This window comes from Mesoplodon bidens (assembly GCF_964165515.1).
Source record: "Mesoplodon bidens genome assembly, chromosome: 6".
NCBI classification, from domain to species: Eukaryota; Metazoa; Chordata; class Mammalia; order Artiodactyla; family Ziphiidae; genus Mesoplodon; species Mesoplodon bidens.
The window spans coordinates 30,952,542-30,977,293 of NC_138162.1; the positions used below are offsets into that span (position 1 = coordinate 30,952,542).

General features: G+C 37.7%; 1 protein-coding gene across 6 annotated transcripts in view; it reads left to right on the forward strand.

The window, feature by feature from the left end:
- The first annotated feature begins 538 nt into the window (after positions 1–538).
- FSD1L (fibronectin type III and SPRY domain containing 1 like) overlaps positions 539–24,752 on the forward strand; it is a 66,685-nt gene continuing 42,471 nt past the window's right edge. For 3 of the 6 annotated variants that reach the window (XM_081236609.1, XM_081236604.1, XM_081236605.1), the window contains exons 1-4: positions 539–720; positions 13,941–14,036; positions 16,463–16,594; positions 24,593–24,694. In XM_081236609.1, the coding sequence (XP_081092735.1) occupies positions 706–720; positions 13,941–14,036; positions 16,463–16,594; positions 24,593–24,694 (345 nt within the window). In that variant the 5' untranslated portion in view covers positions 539–705. Of the gene's footprint in view, positions 721–13,940; positions 14,037–16,462; positions 16,595–24,592; positions 24,695–24,752 lie in introns of those variants that run through there. The other 3 variants (XM_081236607.1, XM_081236608.1, XM_081236606.1) reach the window with 2 other exon arrangements.

Genomic DNA, 24,752 nt, shown 5'->3' on the forward strand with positions numbered 1-24,752 from the left:
AGGCTCCACAGTCTACCCAAGTTTCTGTCACGTTCCTACAGGCTTTCCCCATGTTTCCACTACATCCCCCTCCCAGCCATTTCCTTCTCACTGGACCGCTGGGCCTGTCTTAGCCTGGCTGCTTCTCCAAGGCTAGCATAAGGAGGTGCTTCAGATGCTTGCAGGATGGAGAAGGGGCTGATATATCTCCAGGGCCAGAGCTTTCCTTCCCCTGCCCTCCCCACGGACCCGGCTGCTGGATTCCCAGTGGTCCATTCCAAAGCCTGCAGCAATCGCGCGCGCTGGAGGAAAAAGGATGGGGGGAAGGAGGGCGAGGCGTCTTCAAACGACCGGCGGGACCGAGGGGCGAGCACTCCTCTCTGCCGCTCCGTCGCTGCACCGGATAACCAGCACCCCTCTTCCACCCCTCCCCATCTCGTCTCGCAGCAGGGCGCGTGCGCAAGGCGCTCCTCGCCCCCCCCCCCTTCCGCGGGCCGCCCTTTCACCCTGGCAACGGCGGCGCGACTGCGGCGCGCGCGGGGCTGGGCGCGGACGGGGCGCGGCCGGGCGGCGCCGGTGCGGTCTGAGGCTGAGGCTGCGGCGCAGGCGGCAGTGGCCCAGCAGAGCAGTGGCCGCGGGTAGCCGTGTCGGCGTGTCCGACCTCCCTCCGTCTCCTCGCAAGGTTCTTCGACGCGGTTTTGGGTCTAGCGGACACAGCCCCTGGCCATGGACTCCCAGAAAGTAAGCGCGGGCGGGGGGCGCTGGGCCGCCGAGGTTGGGCGGAGCGCCCCGGCCGGGTGGGCGGTGGGCGAGCGGGGCTGGCCAGGCCAGCCTGAGGCTGGGCTATGGCCGCGGAGGGCGAGGCCGCCAGGCCGCTTTGCTCTTTCCCAGGAGCAAAGCGGCGCCCGCCGGGCTGCGGGGACCGCGCCCCGTGACCCTGGATAGCTTCTGCCCTGTACTTGGTCCTGGGTCCTGGGCCCTGGCTCCTGAGGGCATAGCGGGAGCCGCCCCCAGTTTTTCATCATTTTTTGCAACGGGCTGGGCCCTCTTTGATTCTCGCAGCCTCCCGGTGTGCTAGTGAGGATTTATCCATCCTTAGCAGAAGAGGAAACCAAGGCACATGGGGATCTACCGGCTGACGCCGAAGCTGACCCCTCTCCTGGACCCAGTCTTCTATCTTGGCAAAATCTGTGCCTCTTTAGGTCGGGAACCAGATCTCCTTAGTACCGCCCCCCGCCCCAGCCTTGTCCACCGCCCCAGCCCTCCTCGGGACTAGTTCACTAGCACGGTTTGGTGTTTAGTGTTGGTTGAATTGAGAGAAAAGACTGACAGTTGTCAGAGCAGCGGTCCCACCCTCCGACCAGTTCAGTGTTGCTGGTCAGTTACCTTAATGGTTGTTTTGGCATGTTTTATACTTTCTGAACAAGTTAAAGAAAGGGTATACAGAACTAGCCGTTTCTATTAACCAAAAAAAAAAAAATTTAGAGAACATAGCCAACGTTTTGAATACAATTAGAAGTGTTATTAATATTTACTTATAATCCCTATATAAAAATCAACCACCGTGCTCTCTTTGTTAGATTATAGTAATTGAAATATAGTGCAGTATAAGAAGGAACACAGTGTTACTAGTAATGTAGCAGGGGAAAACAAGGGCATGTCCAAGAGGCCATTCTTTTCTATTATTAGATAGAAAGTACTGGAAAAAACGTTAGAACATTGTTTTCTATCATTTTGCCTGGATTTACTTCCTTGAGGAGCACTGGGGGCGTGAGAGAATAGTGTAGTGATGTGTTTAGCGTTAACTATTACAGTATTTAACAAAAGTCGTATGATTTCATTGTATGTGTGCATCTTGAAACTCAGGTATATTCAGTTTTTTTATTTTCATGACTATTAGTAAGACATTTTTTTAAAATTACATTTTGTGTGTTTTGAATTTGTAAAACATTTCAAAGCTTATTTAACTTTTTAAATAAAAGTCATGTGATATCTGAGTGGACATTAGTTCAGAGCAAATGGAAGGGCAAAGACTTGGAGTCTAGAGACTTGGGTTCCATGCTGCTATATGTAGCTTTGTGATATGGAGCAAATCACTTAACTGTGATTAATCAATTTCCTCATTTATACAGTGGAAATAAGAATATTTTATAGAGTTACTGTAAAAAGCAGGTAATATAATTAAGTATGAATTATGTACTTTAAAGTACAGTGCCTTAAAGTTTACAAAGAATAAGTACTAAAATACTCTGTGTGCTGTAAAATATAATTTTAAAAAGTATTTTAATGTGGATCATCTTATTTTGCCAGGGCATGCATTGTCTCTCATTTTAATGAGGACTCAAGAGTTGGAGTGAGTCCTGCAAGGTCATACCACTAGCCATACATAAGGCTAAGATCTGAACTTGCTTTCATTACAAATGTTGTATTTGAGTACCTACACATACTGTGTACAGTTTTACCAGAGGTAGCGAAGAATTAGCTGTTCTTTCTTACCGGTACTAATGTGTCTTAGATAAGTTAGAGAATCAACTTCTCAATATTAGAAAATATGTTGAATTTCATTGATAGTATCAAATAATATTTCTAATAAAAATGCTTTATTTTATAGCTTAAAATAAGCATCATGTGTTGATGTTTATAACCAATTCAGTGCTCTGAGTTTGAGCATTCTTTTCTCATGAATTACTGCAGAATCAATTATATACCTCAACTAATAATGAACTGAGCTGGTTATGTATTTCTCTTGAAATAAGACAGTAGTAGTACACCCCGGCATGATTTTTCTTTTCTATTACAGAATGTTACAACGAAAATAATAGCAGGGATGATACCTTAGTCAGCATAAGGAAACATAGTTACTGCAAGTGCCAAAGGGTGAGAGTGGCTTGAATATATATGCATTTGTAAGGTATTTGGGATTTGGGCTTTAAATTATTAAGAGGATGGCTTCAGAGTCGTCTCCAGTCCTACTGTTTATGAACTGAATGAGGTTGGGCAATTTGCAGTCTCCATTTCCTCATCTTTAAAGTATCCTTACCTCAAAGGGTTATGAAGATGGTGTTAATTTTTAAAAATCACTTGGTGCCTAGCACACATAAGTGCTATCCGTTAGCAATTAGTAATCTCATAATCTCAACTTCAAAGTAACTTTATCCCTTTGTTGATAATTTGTATAACTATTTTTCTAATCCAGTCTAGCCATTTCTTACCTTTGTCCTTAAGTTTAAAGCATGTTTTCTGTGTTTATGTCTGTAATAAATGTTTCAAATGATGGTGCCAAAGAAGAGTTGTTAAATCCTAATTGAAAGAGGATTGGAAGTTCTGACTCATGCAATCTGACAATAGAGGTTAAGTTAACTGGACAGTCTTACAGAAGCTTGATGGTGGCTAGTCAGCAAATGGATTAGCTTGACCAGCTGCTTTTTTGTCTGTGAAAATAACTTGGACTTGTGTTAGCAACAGATGCTCTGTTTGAGTAGAGGAAGAAAACATAATTACCTTGGGTATGTAAGGTGTACTGTTGGATACAGAAAACCACAGTATTATCTTCTAGAAATAAACAGAGGGATTTTGTTTATATCGAGTTTCTGGGACACTTGTGAACAGGATGTGTTATGGATAGGTGGCTTTATTTGATACTCAAACCTTTTGATTATGTCCTTAAGTGGTTTTAAGATAAAATCCCAAAGGTTTCTTTACCTGATAAAATGTGTATGTTCAAAGAAACCATTGAAACAAATAAGACATTTGTACCCTTCTAGAATCTTGGTGCTTAGAATTTGATAGTTTCAGTTAAATTCTTGTGCAGGAGATCATTCATATTCATAGGGGTTACTGTTTCTAGGAAAGGTTTGTGCTGTAGGAATAATAAAGGTGGAGGGGAAAGGGGAAGGGATCCCAGAGGAAAGATGTCATCAAGAGCATACATTGTCAGTTGTTTGCTTTTCCTCACTTTCCCCCACATATTCTACTTTCTGCTTGGAAAGGAATAGTGACAGTCAGGCAAGGCTTGATGTGCAAGACTGAACAAACCTAGACTGAGGAGACTAAACTGAGTAGGGAGAGTTTTAAAGCACAACACAACCTGCAACCAGGAGCATGTCTAGACTTGGCTTCCTCATCCCAGTTTCTTCCTCTGCCCTGGTATTTGCTATCCTTTGCCTTCTTGTTGTACCCTAACAGTTCGGAGGCCTCCACCATATCCAGATAACCAAACGTCTCTCATGTTCCAAAATTACGCCTTTTTCTCAGTCCTGAGGAAAGGAAAGGAATGAAATTTGAGTATTGTTCTGTATCCAGTATTGTATTAGACTGCTTTAAATTCTCACAACAGCTGTTATTCCTATTGTAAAGATATGGAAGATGGAACTGAGAGAGGTTAAATAACTTGTTCAGAGTCACACAGCTAGCAAGTGGTAGCCTGGATTCATACCAGGTCTTTCTTCACAGCTCAAGCTTTTTTCATTACCACCCTTCTTGCCTTGCTCCTTTGCCTTTAAATGGTGGCATGATTAATGTCATTAAAACTTAAGATATAAACCCCTATAAAGTAGGGTTTTTTTGTTGTTGTTGTTAAGAAACTAGTTTAGTAAAAATCGTTGCTAGAAAGTATAGAACATGATTTAGATAAAACTCTGGAATTTGGTCTCCCTTGCTGCTACAAATCATTTTTCTGTAGTATATGTATCTCCCTTCTCTCCAGCTCTCTTTCTTTTTTGAGGGAAGGTCTTTACTTTCTAAAATAGAGGTGTGAACAGGGAAGTATAACTGGGGTTTTATACACCCCAGCCAAGCACAACTGCAGTCATTCCCGTGGAGTGGATCAGAGTAATCTGGGATGTACAAGGTACGAGGTGCCCTCTTCAAAGAACCATGCTGACATACTCGTATCACTGTGTTTAAATACAGACACCTTCATTCTTATAGAACTTGACAGTTTAAAAAAACTAGAAATACAATGAAACAGACCTAACTTAAAAAAAATTTTTTAAGGACAATGGTTCTTTGCAGTGCCTGGCTGAATGTAAGCAGGATTATTCATGCAGCAAACACATATTGAATGCCGTAGTGATAGATATTCCACTCCAATGTAGGGTGGACAATACTTTGAAGTTAGTGGATTTTTTCTATAGCTTTCTTTTTGTATGTTTTATATCCTCAGTTGGCACTTCTTCCCAGCCACAAGGTTCTGATGAATCTGGTCTCAGTTATTGATATTTGTTGATGATAGCTAATTATATTTTGAACTAATTTATAACAGTGTTAGCACAGCCAGCCTGTGCACTTCTGTTGCATTATAAATATAAGTAACACAAGTTTATTGTAGGAAATTAGGAAATATAGATAAATGAAAATAAAATAAAAATCACCCATAATCCTGCCACCCAGGGATAACTTCTTTTAACATTTGTATGTATTACATTCCAGTCTTTTTTAATGCATATAGAAACTTAAAAAAACCATGGTATCACGCTATGTATAGTGATTTATAATTTGCCTCTCACTTAATATGTAAGGATATCTTTTTCCATGTTAATGTCATTCTACAACACTTAATGATTTAGCAGAATTCTTTAATATGGATATATATTACGTGATTTTTTTTTAATTTTTTTTTTTTTTGGCTGCGTTGGGTCTTTGTTGGTTCACGCGCGCTTTCTCTAGTTGTGGTGAGTGGGGGCTACCCTTTGTCGCAGTGCGTGGGCTTCTCACTGCAGTGGCTTCTCTTGTTGCGGAGCACAGGCTCTAGGCACATGGGCTTCAGTAGTTGTGGCATGTGGGCCTCAGTAGTTGTGGCTCGCAGGCTCAGTAGTTGTGGCGCACGGGCTTAGTTGCTCCGTGGCATGTGTGGGATCTTCCTGGACCAGGGGTCGAAGCTGTGTCTCCTGCATTGGCAGGAAGATTCTTAACCACTGTGCCACCAGGGAAGCCCGTTTTTTGTTTGTTTGTTTGTTTGTTTTTGCGGTACGCCGCCCTCTCACTGTTGTGGCCTCTCCCGTTGCGGAGCACAGGCTCCGGACGCGCAGGCTCAGTGGCCACGGCTCACAGGCCCAGCCGCTGCGTGGCATGTGGGATCTTCCCGGACCGGGGCACGAACCCGTGTCCCCTGCATCGGCAGGCGGACTCTCAACCACCGCGCCACCAGGGAAGCCCAGTCCTAACCTTTTAATATTATAAATAACAGTAAGGTGAACATCTTTGTCCTCATGTCTCGGCTTATACTCTTTAATTATTTACTTAGAATTAATTAGTAGAAATGGAATTACTGAGTCATTGTGTATATGCTTTTAAATATCTTTTATGTGTATTGCCAAGTTGCCCTTCAGAAAGGTTATGTCAGTTTATACTGCCACCAGTGGTACCTGAGAGTACCCCCATCTCTACTTCCATTCCACCTCCCTTAATTAGATGATGGGACCTCTGGTTTCTGTGGCCGAATGTGAGCCTACTAGACTTCATTGGATGGAACAGCCAGTTCAGAGGCCGCAAAAATGGATGAGGCTTCCTCAGCCTCTGATACACTGTATTTCCTCAAATCCTAGTTGGGAAAGAACCTCTTCTTCTGCCCTGATATCTGCAACTGGGCTCAGGGTGAAAAGACAGTATTCCCCACCATGTCTTTTATTAGATTTTTTTCCCCGTGGATCACCTCAGTTGCATGTGTGTACAGAGGTAGTAATCCCAGCTGTTCAGTGCTACAGAGGGCATAGCTTTCTACCAGTTAACTATTTATGATTATCAGATTCTTGAATTCCTCAACAATATATAATTCTCCTTTTCTAGCTCGTTGCATCACTTTTGAGCACAATACTCTTGTTATGTGTTGCCATAGCTATGGTCAGCTGGTAAGATTCTGGTTGTCTAACTTACCAGCTGGATAGAGCATTCTGGATTTCTACTCATTACCTAATTCAAAGGAGAGGTCTTTGGTGTGGAGTGATACAAGTGGCGTAATTCCTGGTGGCATTAGGATTTTTCACTGATCCCTTTGCTCTGGTTGCAGGAACCTTATGACTTTTGTACAGTCCTCTGCAGTGTGTGCAGCCTAGAGTGGTGTAAAAGTACAGACTCTGGAGGCAGCTTCCTGGATTTGAATTGTGACTGCCATTTGACAGCTGTGTGATCAAAGGAAGTTTCTTAACTTCTTTAACCTTCTCTTTCTTCAACCATAAAATGCAAAGACATATTACTTTCTATTTTGATAATTAAAGAGATAGTCCATGTTAGAAGCTTAGCATAGTGCCTGGCACATAGAAAGTGCTTAATGAATACTAACTGAAATGACTATAGTAATAGTTTGGCCCCTTTAAATTGTAGATTGATTAGTGATATTTGCAGTGGTTCTAGGTTGGTGTATCTCAACTGTCTGGAATACTAGTGTAGAATTTGAATCAGAAATTTTCTCCTTGTCTGAGTAGACGCTGATGGGAAACCCATATATCACAGTGTCTAATTATGGCCACTTGGTTATTGATGCCTTTGGATTCAGAGTAGCATATAAACACAGGTATAATGGTTTTTTGCCACTGGTTCTAAGAACAGGGAGTTTCTGCATCATAACTTCAGGCGTTTATTGCACTGGATGGTTTCCAGTTAAGTAGCCCAGTTGGCAGAGTTTTTTTTGTTGAATGCAGAATTAAGACTCACATTTGAATTTGTCATATTCACATATATTAAGGTAAAACCAGTAGAACCGTGCCATTTCAGATGGTGACTGTCATCATGTTCTCAGACTTAATGATCATATGCCTGTGGTAAGAATAGCTGTTACTGTTGCCCTTGTGTTTGGCAGAGTGGTACATGTTACAGCCTGTTGCTCATTCCTAGTTTTTTTCCAGTCTTAAAGAAAATCTTAAGTCCTTTTGATGCTCTTAGATGTTCTGACTTTCTTTTCATGGACCTCTGATCTTTGTTTTCAGGTAGTACAGTGCTAATTGTTAAGAGCATAGACTCAGGAGTCAGACTGTCTTAATTTGAATTCTGGTTCTGCCACATACTAACTCTGAGGTCCCCGGCAAGTTACTTAACCTCTTTATACCTCAGCTTCCAAACTGGAAAACGGGGATAACCAAGTATCCTACTTCATAGGATTCTTGAGAGGATTAAACAAATTAATGTATGTAAAGAGCTTAAGATGGTGCTTGGCCCTTAAGAGTATAAAAGTGTTAGTTATTATTATTTTGCTTAGAGTCAATTGATTGTGCTTTTACTTCTCATGATTTATAGGGACTATAAGCATAACTTTAAACTATGCTTCTTTGAAGAGGGTACCTCATGCCTTGTACATCCCAGATTACTTTGAGCCATTCCGTAGGAATGACTGCAGTTGTGCTTGGCTGGGGCGTGTCATCCCCCCCACCTTGTTAACATAGCAGTTACCTTAGACTAATTCCATAGTCAAGTAATTGAGAGGCTTAATTTTGATAGTGTAGGTTTTCTTGAGCTCCTGGTGTCTGAGGTGCATGACCAAAGGATAATGGCTGAGATTGCCTATGCCTACTGCCTCTGGAGACATACATTCTATATATTTTGCTGTGATCCAGCAGAATTCGTATTTGTCAAAGCATATCTTCAGACCTGTATCACCTAAAGCTTTTAGTCATGGCCACCTGAAGTCTTGCAAAATCAGTTATATTATCTAGATAAACTTCAGATGATTTATATTGCCTTTATCCATCTATGTTTATCTGTCACTTTATCCATCAGTATTTGGAGGGTAATGGGAGACTTGAGAGCTGAGATGAAGTCTGAGAGACCCTGGTAGGCATAATTTCAGGTTGATAGAGTCCTAGTTGAAAGTTGTCTTTGCCCTTCTTCACCGTCAGGCTTTGATAATAAAAGAAATGAAGCAAGTGTGCATGTGTGTGCGCGTGCGCGCGTGTGTATACTTAGATATATAGAATGGGCTCATTCTGTACTTTTTTGGAACTTGTTTTAACAAAAAATTGTGTATGTGTTTTAGAACAGGAGGAATTGATAAATGTGAGGGTTCCCAGGTGGGAAGCAAAGCATATTAGAGAAACTCACAGCAGGCTACTGCAGCTGGAATACAGCAAGAGAGAAGAAGTCTGGTGTGAGTTGAAACAGGTGGGGTAGGCAATGGGAAGATCATGCAGGGTCTTACAGATTATGTAATGTCATGTTTAAGATCATGTTAACAGCTCATGTTAAAAGATTTTCAGTTTTATCCAAGGACTTGTGGCAAGGCAATTAAGCAGGAAGAGTGATGCTAACATATTACTCTAGCTGCAATATAGAGAACTGATTACTGGGGAGAAAGAATAGATCAGAGGCCTGTTAAGAAGTTTTTCAAGAGTATAAGTTGAGATATGATACTGACTTGTGGTAATAGTGATTACAGAGTTATTTAGGAGGTAAAATCTACAGAATTGGTGACTGCATGTAGAGCACAAATGAAAGGAAAGGATGTAATTATGATGGCCTAGGTTTCTGGGGTTTTTTTCCTTTCAGTTTTATTGACATATATCACTATATAAGTTTAAGGTGTACAGCATAATGATTTGACTTACATACATCATGAAATGATTATCACAGTAAGATTAGTGAACATCCATCATTTCATGTAGATAAAAAATAAAAGAAAAAGAGAAAAGTATTTTTTCTTTGATGAGAACTCAGGATTTACTCTCAACAACTTTCATATATACTAGGCAACAGTGTTAATTATATATAACATATAGCAGTGTTAATTATATTTATCATGTTGTGCATTATACCCCTAGTACTTGTATCTTTTGACTACCTTCATCTACTTCTGAGTCCTCCCACCCTCTGCCTCTGGTAACCACAAATCTGATCTCTTTTTCTGTGAGTTTGTTTTTGAAGTATAATTGACGTACTGTGTTAATTCCTGTAGGAATTAACTATGTTAATCACACAACATAGTGATTTAATATTGCTATGCATTACAGATGATCACCCCAATAAATCTAATTACTATCTGTCACCATACAATGACATTATATTATTATTGACTATTTTTACCACACTGTACATTTTATCTCTGAGACTCATTTATTTTGTAACTGGAAGTTTTTACCTTTTAATCTCCCTCACCTACCTCACCCATCCCCCTCCCCCTCTCCCCTCTGGCAACCACCTGTTTGTTTTCTGTAACTATGACTCTTTCTGTTTTAATATGTTTGTTCGTTTGTTTTGTGTTTTAGATTCCACGTATAAGTGAAATTATATGGTATTTATCTTTCGCTGTCTGACATATTTCACTTAACATAATATCCTCTAGGTCTATCCATGTTGTTGCAAATGGCAAGATTTCATTATTTTTTATGGCTGAGTAATATTCCAGTTTATATATCTCACATCTTCACTATCCATTCATCTATCAATGGGCACTTAGGTTGCTTTCTTATTTTGGCTATTGTGAATAATGCTGCAGTGAACATAGGAGTGCATTTATCTTTTTGAATTAGTATTTTCAGATTAGTATTTTTGTTTTCAGATAAATACCCAGAAGTAGAATTGCTGGATGGTATGGTAGTTCTATTTTCATTTTTAAGGAAACCTCCTACTGTTTTCCATAGTGGCTGCACCAATTTACCTTTCTACCAACAGTGTACAAGGGTTCCTTTTTCTCTGCATCCTCTCAAGAGCTTGTTATTTGTTGTCTTTTTGATAATAGCCATTCTGACAGGTGTGAGGTGATATTTCATTGTGGTTTTGATTTGCATATCCCTGATGATTAGTGATGTTGAGCATCTTTTCATGTGCCTGTTGGCCATCTGTATGTTGTCTTTGGAAAAATGTCTGTTCAGGTCCTCTGCTGATTTTTTAATTTTTTTTTTTTTTTCTGTTTTTGATTTTGAGTTGCTAGGTTTCTGGTTTTACAGCTGGTAGTGCCATTGGTAGAGATAGAACACTAGAGGAGGGCTCAGGTTTAGTGGAGGACATTATGACATGTTGAGTTTTCAAGTGCTTTTGAGACATCCGAGTGGAGATTTCAAGTAAGCAGTTGGATTAAAATGGTCTGGAGCTCAGAGAATAGGTGCTGTACACAGCTTACATCACTTTCATTGAGACTTCTGGCTTTGCACTTCCTCCTCAGCTTCTTTATCAATTACTTGTGTCTCCATTATAAAAGCTAGTGATTAAATTTGGAGGCCCTGGAGGGGTAGAGTAGGGTAGAAAACTCCATGCATTATGGTATCTTTTAGTTCTTTTTTGCCTCTTTCTCAAAGTTTCTTATCCTGCCCTGGTATGTTGCTTGCCATATTTAGAAAATACTTTAAAAAAAGTTCTGCTGGACTTGCCTCTCCTTACATACCTCCTATATTAGGAACACAGTATCCCCGTATAGATCTCTTCCCTGGGTCTTACCACTTAGAGAAAACTTTAACTTCATGTCACATACAAAGGCTAGGGTAAAGTTTCAGAACTCAGCTTATGTAGTCCTGCTTTCAGAACTTTTTTCTTGGAATACCAGAATTTCTATATGTGTTTATATTATGTCAGATTCTTGAATTATTTTTTTAAATGATACTCCTTTCTTTTTTAAAAACATTTATTTATTTATTTGGCTGCGCTGGGTCTTAGTTGCGGCACACAGGATCTTTTAGTTGTGGCATGTGAGATCTTTTAGTTGTGGCATGTGAGATCTTTTAGTTGTGACATGTGGGATCTAGTTCCTTGACCAGGGATCGAATCCTGACCCCTTGCATTGGGAGTGCAGAGTCTTACTTAGCCACTGGACCACCAGGGAAGTCCCAGATTCTTGAATTATAATAGCTGTATGTGGATAGAAGTTAAAATGTTACAATCAAGTTCCTTTACCAGAATTTCACTAATTTCAGTGGACAAAGCTTAAGCTCAAGCTGTGATTCTCCAAGAAAATTCCAGTGGTTTTATATGTCATTGAAGAGTCTTAGCAAACCAAAATATTAAAACAATATGTAATTTATTGTATGGGTGTTTCATATAATGGGCAAATTGGTTAGGTTTAGAGGCAGTATTCTAAAGTGGTAAAGAGCGTGGGCTTTCCGAGCATAATCATTACCTTACAAGCAGTGTCACTTTGGGCAACTGATTGAATCTCCGTTTTCTCATCTATATAATATGGATGTAACCCTACCATTGGGAGGGTTAGAAGAGGATGCAGGTAGTCAGTCTGTTAACTTGAAAAGCCCAATCTTAATCAAAGCTTACTGTACACAGGCCGAGGACTGGCAGAACCATTTTTACTGTTCCATTGTGTTTTTTAAAGTATATAGAGAGTCTGTCTTGGATGAATACTCGAAAGACTCTTAAGTCTTCTACCCTCCTTTTCTACATCTCTGTACTACCACTCTCGTCCCTCCAGCTGTGCCCACCCCTCCCCCAGGTACTTGCTGCATTCTGCGTTGTCTTTGTATTCAAATCTCCATGTACCTGTTTCTGGAGGGAACACCGAGAGGATAAACAGCTAACTCTTTCATAGCATAACTTCATTGTGTTATTATACTAAAATAACAACAGTGACGAGGATGGGAAGAAATCGTATTGGTAAGTGAAGCAGAGAGCCTTAGTCCGGCCCAGGGATGATAATACCTACTTATCTCCAGGGATTGTTGGGAGAATGAAATGAGAGCTGTAACTATTTTAATTTTTTTACTATAATGCTTTATGAACATTTATATGCAATGTTATCCCTTTATCAGATTATTTCCTGAGCTCTTTATATTTAGCCTTTTTTTTTTTTTTTTGCACGGTACGCGGGCCTCTCACTGTTGTGGCCTCTCCCGTTGCGGAGCACAGGCTCCGGACGCACAGGCTCAGCGGCCATGGCTCACGGGCCCAGCCGCTCCGCGGCATGTGGGATCCTCCCGGACCGGGGCATGAACCCGTGTCCCCTGCATCGGCAGGCGGACTCTCAACTACTGCGCCACCAGGGAAACCCTATATTTAGCCTTTTATCAGTTTTTGATAATATTTTGAGGAGAACCTTTATTATACAAAACCTTATAGGAAATTATTAAAATATTTATGTTTGTAGGTACTTACGGAAATAAGACTTGTACTTCTGGGAAAAATTATAAAGTGAAAGTACTTGCTTTTGATTTTTACTGAGAATACAAGTACCTTGTTTGGATTTTGCTTTTACTACCCATGAAGAGTTATTAAACAACTAGACCTGTGATGTACAATATGACAGCACTTGTCACATGTGTAATAAAAAGTGAAATTAATTCAAGTTAAAATAAATTTAGTTCCTCAGTTGCTCTATCCACATTTCAAGAGCTCATTAGCTTGATGTGGCTAGTTACTACCATATAGGACAGCACATATATAGGATATTTCCATTATAGCAGGAAATTTTATTGAACAACACTGAAGTAGAGAGTATGAGAAAGTTAAATAATCAAGTGTTTTATTTAAATAGGAAGCATTATCAAAAAGTCTGAGGTATTTGCTACTAAAATTACCTTATTTATTATGGTTCTATAGCATCTGTAAATATTGCAGTGAATGTTGTAATTTTAACTGCAAATTTATTATCTACTTTCATATTTCTAAAATATAATGTTTTTAATTTTTATAAATAAATAAAATGTCAAATTTCATTTGTCTCTGCTTTTATTCCTCATTTCCTAATGTTGATTAGAAGTTTCCATTTATTTTTGCAACGTTTAAGGATTTGGTTCTGTTCGTTTGCCATGGCCTTATGACCTAAAGTAATAGTCTTTATGTTAAATAATATTGATCATCTTCAGTGTGAAAGATATGGTGGTAATTAAGTTGTACACTACGAATAAGAGGTTGTAAAACAGTACCAATATATATCCCATCTTTTGTAATTATAGCCTTTGAACAATGAACAGTTTTACATTGCTCCTGTTTATTATGTAATATACTCTTACAGAGTTTGTTTAGAGAACTGTTGTTATAAAGTTTATAATTCTCTTTTAATAAAATATCATAGTGTTAAAAATTTTTTTTTATCCTAGGAAGCTCTACAAAGGATCATTTCAACTCTGGCAAATAAAAATGATGAAATTCAGAACTTTATTGATACACTAAATCAAACACTAAAAGGAGTTCAGGTATGAATCTGTTTTAAAAAAAAATTTGTGTGAATATGTCACAATTAATGATTGTTGGGTCAAATCAGAAGTATAAATATACAATGTCAACTATAGATTATAAACTAATGGAGGTGAGAGCAGGGTTTTTAAATGGCAGATAAATAAAAATGCTTTATTTGCTATTCCCACATTCTCCATGGAAAGATCAAATAGTAAGGGAAAAAGAAAACTCTGGAATATTGCTAGGAATATTATAATGCTCACTTTTCTTCCTTTCCATTTCATGTTTGTCTTTTCTAATTCCAATTAAGAGCAAATTGTACCTTTCCAGAAGTACTGGGAAGCTAAATATTTCTTTTACTGTAAATAATAGAAGGAAAATGTAGATGGTAAGAGGTCCACTTGCAGAACGAGATGAAAGTAAGATATAAAAGTAAAAGGTAAAGTGCCCATTGAGGAGAGAGGGGAATACTTAAGGAAATGGTCCCAGGTATAGGTGGATAATCCATACTGTAAATAATCAAATGTTGATTGTGGAAGAGACCTTAAGATAAGCTGGTGGTGCTTTCCCATGAATGTGCTTTAATTAATTTAAGGGTCATTTCTTTGTAAAATAAACATAGAAGATTTCCAGGATACTTGTAGACTGAATCCTTTCCTGTGGTTTTTGTTTGATTCAGCCTAGGTAATTGCCTGGCCTGTTAAACCTTATGGTCTTGTATTTTCTTTACTTCTGAATTTGCTGTAATTGAAGTTAGTTAATTATAATCTTCACCAGTTTAACTGTCTTTCTCAAAGTATTTTATTGGAAAATTTGGTGAATCCACTAATCCAGTTTCTTTAAATAAGCAAAGCTAGTGATTCTAAAACTCTTGGTCTATGGACAAGAGAATCATCACATTTGAAATCTGTAAAAGGGTACTTTAGATAGAGCTAGCTCACACTGTTTTTCTGATTGACAGATTATTAGGACTTTACCTTAGCATCCATAAAAAAAATAGAGGAGGAATTAAGCTACACCCTCGTCACTGAAGATGGGAGCATAAGCTGTAGTGGACGAGAGACCGTAAGAATGTGCCAGTTGGTTATTGAGGGAAAAGAGCAGTCCAGTTCCTTTTCACAGATGAAAAAATTGAAGTCCAGGAATTTAAGTGGCTTGTCCAAGGTCACACTGTTACTGAGTGGTTAATGTGGAATTTGACTTAGGTCTTCTGCCTTCCAGACTGCACATGTCTTCCTCCACGTCATGTTCTTACTACTGTAAAGAAACTAGTAAAATGATTAACACCACTTTTGGCAAGACTCCAGTGAGATGATGTCTGGTTTTTATAAACATTTTAAGCAAAAGTTTGGATTGTAATATTACAGTAGATTTTGTGTATTAGTTTTGTAAACCAGTGCCAATTTCACTTCTCTTAATTGAATGATTCATCTACGTTGAAAAATGCCTTAAGATAATTTCTTCTATCTCATAATTGTTGCAAGTGTGAATATCACTTATCTAGGGATTTCACAGATATTTTGTTCTTTCTTGTTAAAATAGCATCATCTTGCTTAATGAGGCAGTGAGGAACTCTTGGAGGTCAACAGACTTTATAATCAGATTTTAGTTTATAAAATTTAGAAGTTTGACTACAAATTCTAGTCAGTAGATGATTTCTGAGGTTCCTTCTAGCACCGAAATTCAGTGTTTGATAAATCTCTTAGGACCCAGTAAGGAATTGCTTAGGGTTTTAATTCTGTTTATCTTATGTAAATGCAGTGTTTTAGGCAACCTGAAAGATTTAAAAATTTGCGCAAAATCAGCCCCATCCCTATATGCCCAGACTACTTCTCAGAGTTACAGAATCAAAATCTCTGGAATATTTTATTAAAATCTGCTTCACTGATGATTCTGATACACACCAAAAGTTGAGAACCACTGGCTTAGGGTCTGCCTTAGAGCCTAAAGGTCTGGACAAAGGTGACAACCTTAAAACAAACTTTCACATTGTCCTGTGGTAACAGTCTTATAAAAGGTGAGGAGAGTGGGATAGGGAGCGTGGGAGGGAGGGAGACACAAGAGGGAAGAGATATGGGAACATATGTATATGTATAACTGATTCACTTTGTTATAAAGCAGAAACTAACGCACCATTGTAAAGCAATTATACTCCAATAAAGATGTAAAAAAAAAAAAAAAGGTGAGGAGAGTATGGGCTAGTTCATAAAAGGCTACTTAACTCATAGCACTGCTGAAGTAGAACTATCAGCATTAGCAGCCAGCTTCTTGGATTTATCTGTTTTTAAAGGTGTATGTCAAATATTAGAATTTTAATTATTTTATGATATTAGGCTGATATTAGATTCATAATATGAATCTGTTCTCTTCTTTGATAAGTACTATATCTTCTAGTTTTTTAATGTTTGACAGCTCTTAAGTAAAATCTTTGTTTATTAAACAGGAAAATTCTTCTAACATACTTTCAGAGTTAGATGAAGAATTTGATAGTTTATACTCCATATTGGATGAGGTAAAAGAAAGTATGATTAACAGTATCAAGCAGGAACAAGCTCGTAAATCACAGGAGTTACAGGTGAGATCGTGCAACTATTTAAATATGAATAATTTTAGTCTGTATAATGCTTGATTTATTGAAAGCAAAACTTAGTGAATTTTTTGTATAACTGTACTGATATCTTGTAGAAGAATGATTCTTAACTTTGTTTTGGTCATAGATATAGTTTTTTTTGAATTGTGATAAAAAACCTAAGATTTACCCTCAACCATTTTTAAATGTACAGTAGTATTAACTATATTCACATTGTTGTGTAACAGATCTCTAGTACTTTTTCATCTCGCAGAACTGAAACTCTATACTCATTGAACAGCGCCCCATTTGCCCTTTTCCCCCACTGCCTGGCAACCACTATTGTATTGTCTACTCTAGATATCTCATATAAGTGGAATCGTACAGTATTTGTCCCTTTGTGACTGGCTTATTTCACTCAGCATAATGTCTTCAAGGTTCATCCATCTTGTAGCATGTGTCAGGATTTCCTTCTTTTTTATGGCTGAATAATATTCCATTGCATGTATTTACCACATTTTCTTTATGTGGTCTGTCCATTTATCTGTCTATGGACATTTGGGCTGCTTCTGTCTCTTGGCTGTTGTGAGTAGTGCTGCAGTATACGTGGGTGTATATTGAAATTTTGATAGTGATTGCATTGAATTTGTAGATTGCTTTTGGTACTATGGTTGTTTTAACAATATTAAGTCTTCCAAACCATGACTATAGGATGTCTTTCCATTTATCTGTGTGTTTAATTTCTTTCAGCAGTGTTTTGTAGTGTTCAGTGAATAGGTCTTTTGCCTCCTTGGTTAAATTTACTGCAAAGTATTTCATTCTTTTTTTGTTTTTTGCGGTACGTGGGCCTCTCACTGTTGTGCCCTCTCCCATTGCGGAGCGCAGGCTCCAGACACGCAGGTTCAGTGGCCATGGCTCATGGGCCGAGCCGCTCCATGGCATGTGGGATCCTCCCGGACCGGGGCACGAACCCGTGTCCCCTGCATCAGCAGGAGGATTCTCAACCACTGCGCCACCAGGGAAGCCCTATTTCATTCTTTTTGATGCTATTGTAAATGGGATTGTTTTCTTTTTCTTTCTTTTTTTTTTTTACAAAGGAATAATATTTATTGTTCATATAGAAAATTTAGAAAAATTATAAAATAGAAAATAAAGATCATCCATAGTCCTGTCACTCAGAAATAGTCACTATTTTTTCTTTTTTGTAATATACATTTAAATATACATATATAATACACATATATAGGGACATTTTTAATAGAATTAATATCTTATGTGTAATTTTTAACCTGGTCTTTTAATCACTTATTATGCCAGATACATTTTCCCATGCCACTGAAAAGTCTTTGAAAACATTCTTCTTAATATTACCTATCAAAATTTGTTAAACCAATTCCCTATAGTTAGGTATCTAGTTATTCTCTTTTTTGCTACTGTAAGTGGCTCCATGTTGTACAAGTATTTTATATTTTTATGGACATCTCTGATGATTTCATCAAGATTAAACAACATTTTTCGTGTTCTTTATACTGCCATATTGTCTTCCAAAATGGTTGTATTCCTTTACCCTCCATGAACAAGATGCAAAAATGTTCTTTTCACTGCTGGGTAAGGATATATATTTTTTATATTTCTACCAAATAAATGGAGGGAAGAAAGCATGTTATTATTTGAAGTTCCTTCATTATTAGGTTGAATATTTTAACATGCTTCTTGATATTTTTGCCATTTATGAATTATCTTTTATGTTCTTTCCCTTTTTTGGTATTGGTATGCTTGACTTGATTTTATTTATTTATTCTGAATTTTGAATTTTATTTTATTTATTTATTTTTATACAGCAGGTTCTTATTAGTTATCTGTTTTATACATATTAGTGTATATATGTCAATCCCAATCTCCCAGTTCATCCCATCACCACCACCACCACTACATGCCCCTTTCCCCCCTTGGTTGTCCATATGTTTGTTCTCTACATCTTTGTCTTGCACACCAGTTCATCTGTACCATTTTCCTAGATTCCACATATATGCGTTAATAGATGATATTTGTTTTTCTCTTTCTGACTTACTTCACTCTGTATGACAGTCTCTAGGTCCATCCACGTCTCTACAAATGACCCAATTTTGTTCCTTTTTATGGCTAATATTCCACTGTATATATGTACCACATCTTCTTTATCCATTCGTCTGTCGATGAACACTTAGGTTGCTTCCACGACCTGGCTATTGTAAATAGTGCTGCAATGAACATTGGGGTGCATGTGTCTTTTTGAATTATGGTTTTCTCTGGGTATATGCCCAGTAGTGGGATTGCTGGGTCATATGGTAATTCTATTTTTAGCTTTTTAATACCTTCCATACTGTTCTCCATAGTGGCTGTATCAATTTACATTCCCACCAACAGTGCAAGAGGGTTCCCTTTTCTCCACACCCTCTCCAGCATTTGTTGTTTGTAGATTTTCTGATGATGCCCATTCTAACTGGTGTGAGGTGGTACCTCATTGTAGTTTTTATTTGCATTTCTCAGATAATTAGTGATGTTGAGCAGCTTTTCATGTGCCTCTTGGCCATCTGTATGTCTTCTTTGGAGAAATGTCTACTTAGGTCTTCTGCCCATTTTTTGATTGGGTTTGTTTTTTTAATATTGAGCTGCATGAGCTGTTTATATATTTTGGAAATTAATCCTTTGTCCGTTGATTCATTTGCAAATATTTTCTCCCATTCTGAGTGTTGTCTTTTCATCTTGTTTATAGTTTCCTTTGCTATGCAAAAGCTTTTAAGTTTCATTAGGTCCCTAAATGGGATTGTTTTCTTAATTTCCTTTTTGGATTGTTCATTGTTCATATATATAAATGCAGCAGATTTTTGTGTGCTGATTTTGGTCACAGATGTCTTTGAGAATCTGAAAGCTATGGAAGAATACAAATGTTCTCTTTCTCTTACAAACATGCTGTACGCACACAATTTCCCAGTATTAAATACCCTTTCAAGTCTGTCCATTCTTCCCAGGTTGAGATTTGTTGTTTATATTTAGGAGGTGGGAGTTTTATTGCAGTTGAACAACGTGGGTTTGAACTGTGAGGGTCCACTTATACACTGATATTTTTCAGTAGTAAATACTACAGTACCATACGGTTTGTGGTTGGTTGAATCGTGGATGCAGAAGAACCACAGATATGGAGGGCCAACTCTAAGTTATATATGGACTAACCCCTCCCATTGTTCAAGGGCCAACTGTACTTAAATCATTTAAAGGTAATTAGTTTAGTCATAAAGTATCCATAAATTTCAATAAATAAGAAATTTATTCCTTTAAAAAAGATTGGAGAATAAAGGAAAACTCAGCATCTTCTGAATATCTCACCCATGACTCATCCTGTGGAGATTTCTGTTCTCTCTTGGGCCCAAATCCTTCTTCATAGCACCAGTTTGGAATACCCTTTAAGTGTTCAGTTGCTTAATCTCTAACCTTCCCTTCTCCCTCCCCATACTTTTTCTCTGTCAGAGCAGCTCTAATTATCTTCATTGTATTCACCAGACACCATTTCTGTCAGCCTGGCCTATACCACATACTAAATTTGCTACCAAAATGGCCATGAGTCATATTTTTTCTCCTATATTTTCTTCCCATCAAGTGACAAAAATCTTATGCATATTGAATGTACATTATCAATTTTTATCTGCCACCTTTAACCATCCCTGGAGTGAGTGATGCTCCAGTGCTGCTGCTATTATTTTTCTTCTCTCTTACCTGTAAGTTTCAAATACCTGGTTGGTGCCTTTTTTTGTTGGCACCTTCTTTCTGCTTAACTGTGCATGCAGTTTATTTTTCTGGCATTGTTAATAGGGAAGCTAGAAGCAGCCAATAGACACAGTTTTAAAAACTTGCAATTGGGGAGTTCCCTAGAGGCTTAGTGGTTAGGATTCCAGGCTTTCACTGCCATGGCCTGGGTTCAATCCCTGGTCGGGGCACTGAGATCCTGCAAGCCATGCTGTGTGGCCAAAAAACAAAACAGAACAAAAACAAAAACAAAAAGCCTTGCAATTGGCTAAATAAAATTGAACTGTTAACACCCTTCATTAGAGTAGAAACTTTTCCAAGGAGGAAAAATACTTTCTTCTTGTCCCATATTATTCACGTATCTTATTATATTGCTAGGTTTTAAATAATGACAGTTGACTAGCTTCTCTTAGGTCCTTTTCTCTACTTTTCCCTTTCTTCCTCTCCTCAAAATTCACATACGCTGGAAACAAAGCTCATATGATAATAGCTTTAGAAATGCATTATTAGACATTGAAGTCATAATTATCATTAGATTTTAAAAAATTATTTTATCATTTTCATTATGTCCTGTTATGCTTACCCTAAAGATAGAGTCATAAAAGAATTTGAAAACCCTTGGAATGTTCCACCTCTTTAATGTTCAAAATTCATATTTGAGAAGCTACTTTAATAATTTACGGGGAAGTCAGTGATAACATTTGATTGCCAGTATCAAGATTTTATGCATTCATTCAGTAAAATTTGAGTTACGACTATGCTGGATTTAGAGTAAGTAGTAGTGAGCAAAACAGTTCCTGCCCTCATGCATTTCACATTACCCTCTCATGGAGGGTAATTTGCAAGAAATGCAAAAGAAAGGAAAATCAAATCCTTTTGCCAAAGAGATTATATAAGAGTAAGCAAAAATGTATGTAAGATATAGCCGATTTAAGAATGATGTTAATGTAAACACTGTACAGCTGTATGTAATGCAGAGGGATCATGAAGGGAATGGAGTTCAGGAGCAATTCTTAGAAACTGATTTGAAGCACTTTGAGGGAGGGAAAAGCTTACTTAATAAAGGGAAGAGAGGGTATTCCAGGTAAGAGGCAGTTCAGTTGTTAAGATAATCAAAGATTAAAAGTCTAGAAGAGTCTTAGAATCATCTTTAAGCCAAGTCACTGCTGATTTGGAGGAGAGATCTAATATTCATGTCATGGCATGTGGATTTTGATATTTAGGTGTGTTGTCCTTAAGATGTTTGAGATTTTTCAGAATTAGGTAATCTCTATCCATTGTGGATTTTTGATTTAAAATATGTCCTTAGACTTCTAGAAGAAGTGTGATATTTTCATATCAGAACTTACTTTCTGGCAGCCCTATACAGAGCTAGGTATATGTGTGTACACGTAAAATCTATAGTGCTCATCTTACAACAGGCTGCATTTATTGCTCTTGTAAACTATTGAGTTTATATTTCTAGTTATTGGCTAAATTCCCAGTAATGAATAATTGAGTCATATAAATTTATTTAACCTTTTTTTCTCATGGAGTCTTAGATGAACTTTGTCCACTTCGAGTTTTGTGACTCTTAACTACAATGATAATGAACATAATTATTATTATTTTTTTTGCAACTGATCTGATTCATCATGGAAGTCTTCCATGCAAACTGCATTTGGGCTCTTTTTAAATAAGATGATGTTACTCTGATTTTTTGATCAAGTATTCTATCAAATTCATCATTAGCTGTTGAATATTGATGGGGGATTCAAGATGTTGCAGAAAATGAGAGAAACAGAGTTCTAAATACTCTCTGGAAGTGGTGACTGCAGAGATGTTAGCACCATCTTTTCTTCCTTATCATCACTTCAGATCTTCATTTTTTATAGTGATTCCATTTTTTCCATCCTTTTATTATCCTTAGTGATTCTTAGTACTTGACTTTTCTTCTCAATGGCACAAAACTTTTCACAGTTTTTTTAAATGTATTTTTTTAAACTTATTTATTTATTTATTTATTTATATTTATTTTTGGCTACACTGGGTCTTTGTTGCAGTGCGTGGGCTTCTCATTGCGGTGTCTTCTCTTGTTACAGAGCACAGGCTCTAGGCACGTGGGCTTCAGTAGTTGCAGCACGCAGGCTTAGTAGTTGTGGCTCACGGGCTCTAGAGTGCAGGCTCAGTAGTTGTGGCTCATGGGCTTAGTTGCTCCACGGCATGTGGAATCTTCCCGGACCAGGGCTCGAACCCGTGTCCCATGCATTGGCAGGCAGATTCTTAACCACTGCGCCACCAGGGAAGCCCCTTTCACATTTTTTTAATAGAAATGGTGATCTAGGGGAGAGCACGGGATATTGAGGGGACAATAGGTTGTAAAATAAGACTAAGTTTTTGAGATGTAAGCTTAGTGAACATAACTTCATTCTTCAGGATGTTCTTGTGTTATGGTTCAAAGGAAAACCTATGGTGATCTCAAATCATAACGCTTTCTTGGGGTAGTTTAAAAACCAAGTATTAAAAAGAATCACAACTTGGCTACTGATGCCATTTCTTTCTTTATTGGGAGTTAATAGAGCATCTCTGTTCTTTCTTTGGGTTCACAAACTCAATAGCATGTTGTTTTTATTAAGGTATTTTAATAATTCCTCTGAATAACTAAGTGCTCTTTAAGTTGTAATCCTGTGTTCTCTCTCTTTTTTTTGCTTTCCCTCTTGACTTCAAAGCAAATTTATAGCATTTTCTTAGAATAAGATTTTTTTTTTACAACTTTGACTTCAGATTTTTTGTTTAACTTTAATAGTTCCTTGAGATATATTCTTTATTCTTCTGGGGTTTTTTTTGTTTGTTTGTTTTGTTTTTTTGCGGTATGTGGGCCTCTCACTGTTGTGGCCTCTCCCGTTGCGGAGCACAGGCTCCAGACGCGCAGGCTCAGCGGCCATGGCTCGTGGGCCTAGTTGCTCTGCGGCATGTGGGATCTTCCTGGACCGGGGCACGAACCCGTGTCCCCTGCATCGGCAAGCGGACTCTCAACCACTGCGCCACCAGGGAAGCCCTTTTCTTGGTATTTTTTACTTTTATACTACATTGACTTACTCTGCCCTAGTGATCCTGTATGGACCATTTATACCTACCATCTTATTCTCAGTGATTTTGCTTTCATAAAGCTCTATTTCAAATGGTGGTTTGTTAATTCTTTGAAACTCATAAGATGCTTACTCATAGGAAGAGCAGTATTTTTATGAAATTGTAGGTAAGTTCTTAGAATGACACGTGAAAACCTATTCTAATCCAAACTATGACTGAACTATTCTACTTTTCCAAAGTAAAACAGGACACATCAGAAACCAATAAAATCAGATGTAGTTTATCTTTAGTTTGTATCGGAAGGGAAAATTAAGTAGATTTGAATATGGAATAGATATTAATAAATATTCTGAAGAAGAATCTTGGATACATTTAAAAGCTTAGAAATGGGTCCGTTTCTTTGTTTAAAGGTATCACTAACAATATTTTCACATAACTGGGCTTAGTTTTAAATCTACAAATGATAATGTGAGAGAAGCGGGGAGGGGAGGGGAGAGAAAGAACTGAATAAGAAAGATTGTGTTAGGTGAAATTAACACATCACTATAACAGAGTGTATCACTGTAACAGTTACCATTTTTTGTTCCTGTTTGATTTTTTTGAAATCTAGGCACTTCCTGTGTTATCCAGTTTTGGAAACTGTAAATTAGCATTTATAGGAGTATGTATTACTTGAGTAATGTGATAAGTGGAGTACTAAGATTGTGCTCAACTGAATGTACCTGTAACTTGATTCATGAACTTTAGCTTAATTAAATATCATCAAGAAATTTTGTCTTCATTATAGAGGATGTTGCCTGCAGATGGATTATTTTGATATTTTACTTTAAATTTTCTGACTACCTGATTGAGAAGAATCTTTAAATAAATGTGACCCCAACCATTTATAATTGCTTTGTTTTCTTTTTTGTGTTTAAATGATGAGTATATCTTTATCTGTATGCAATTAAGCTGTTCTGGACAAATTATGGACAGTTTAATTAAAATTTGTTATATATATGACTAGTGATTACCTTGCTTCAGTACCTCTCTAAAATGTTTGTTCAATTATTGCTATTAAAATTGTAACGTTCATTATAACAGTATATATTTAATATTCTGATGACAATAAGAAATTCTATTTTAATGATTTTTTGTTATTGTTATTTTTAGAGTCAGCTTAGTCAATGTAATAATGCCCTGGAGAACTCGGAAGAGCTACTAGAATTTGCAACAAGGTCATTAGATATAAAGGAACCTGAAGAATTTTCAAAGGTACCAAAAAAACAACCAAAAAAATGAGACTAATCCACTTAAAAAGGAAAGTTTTGTT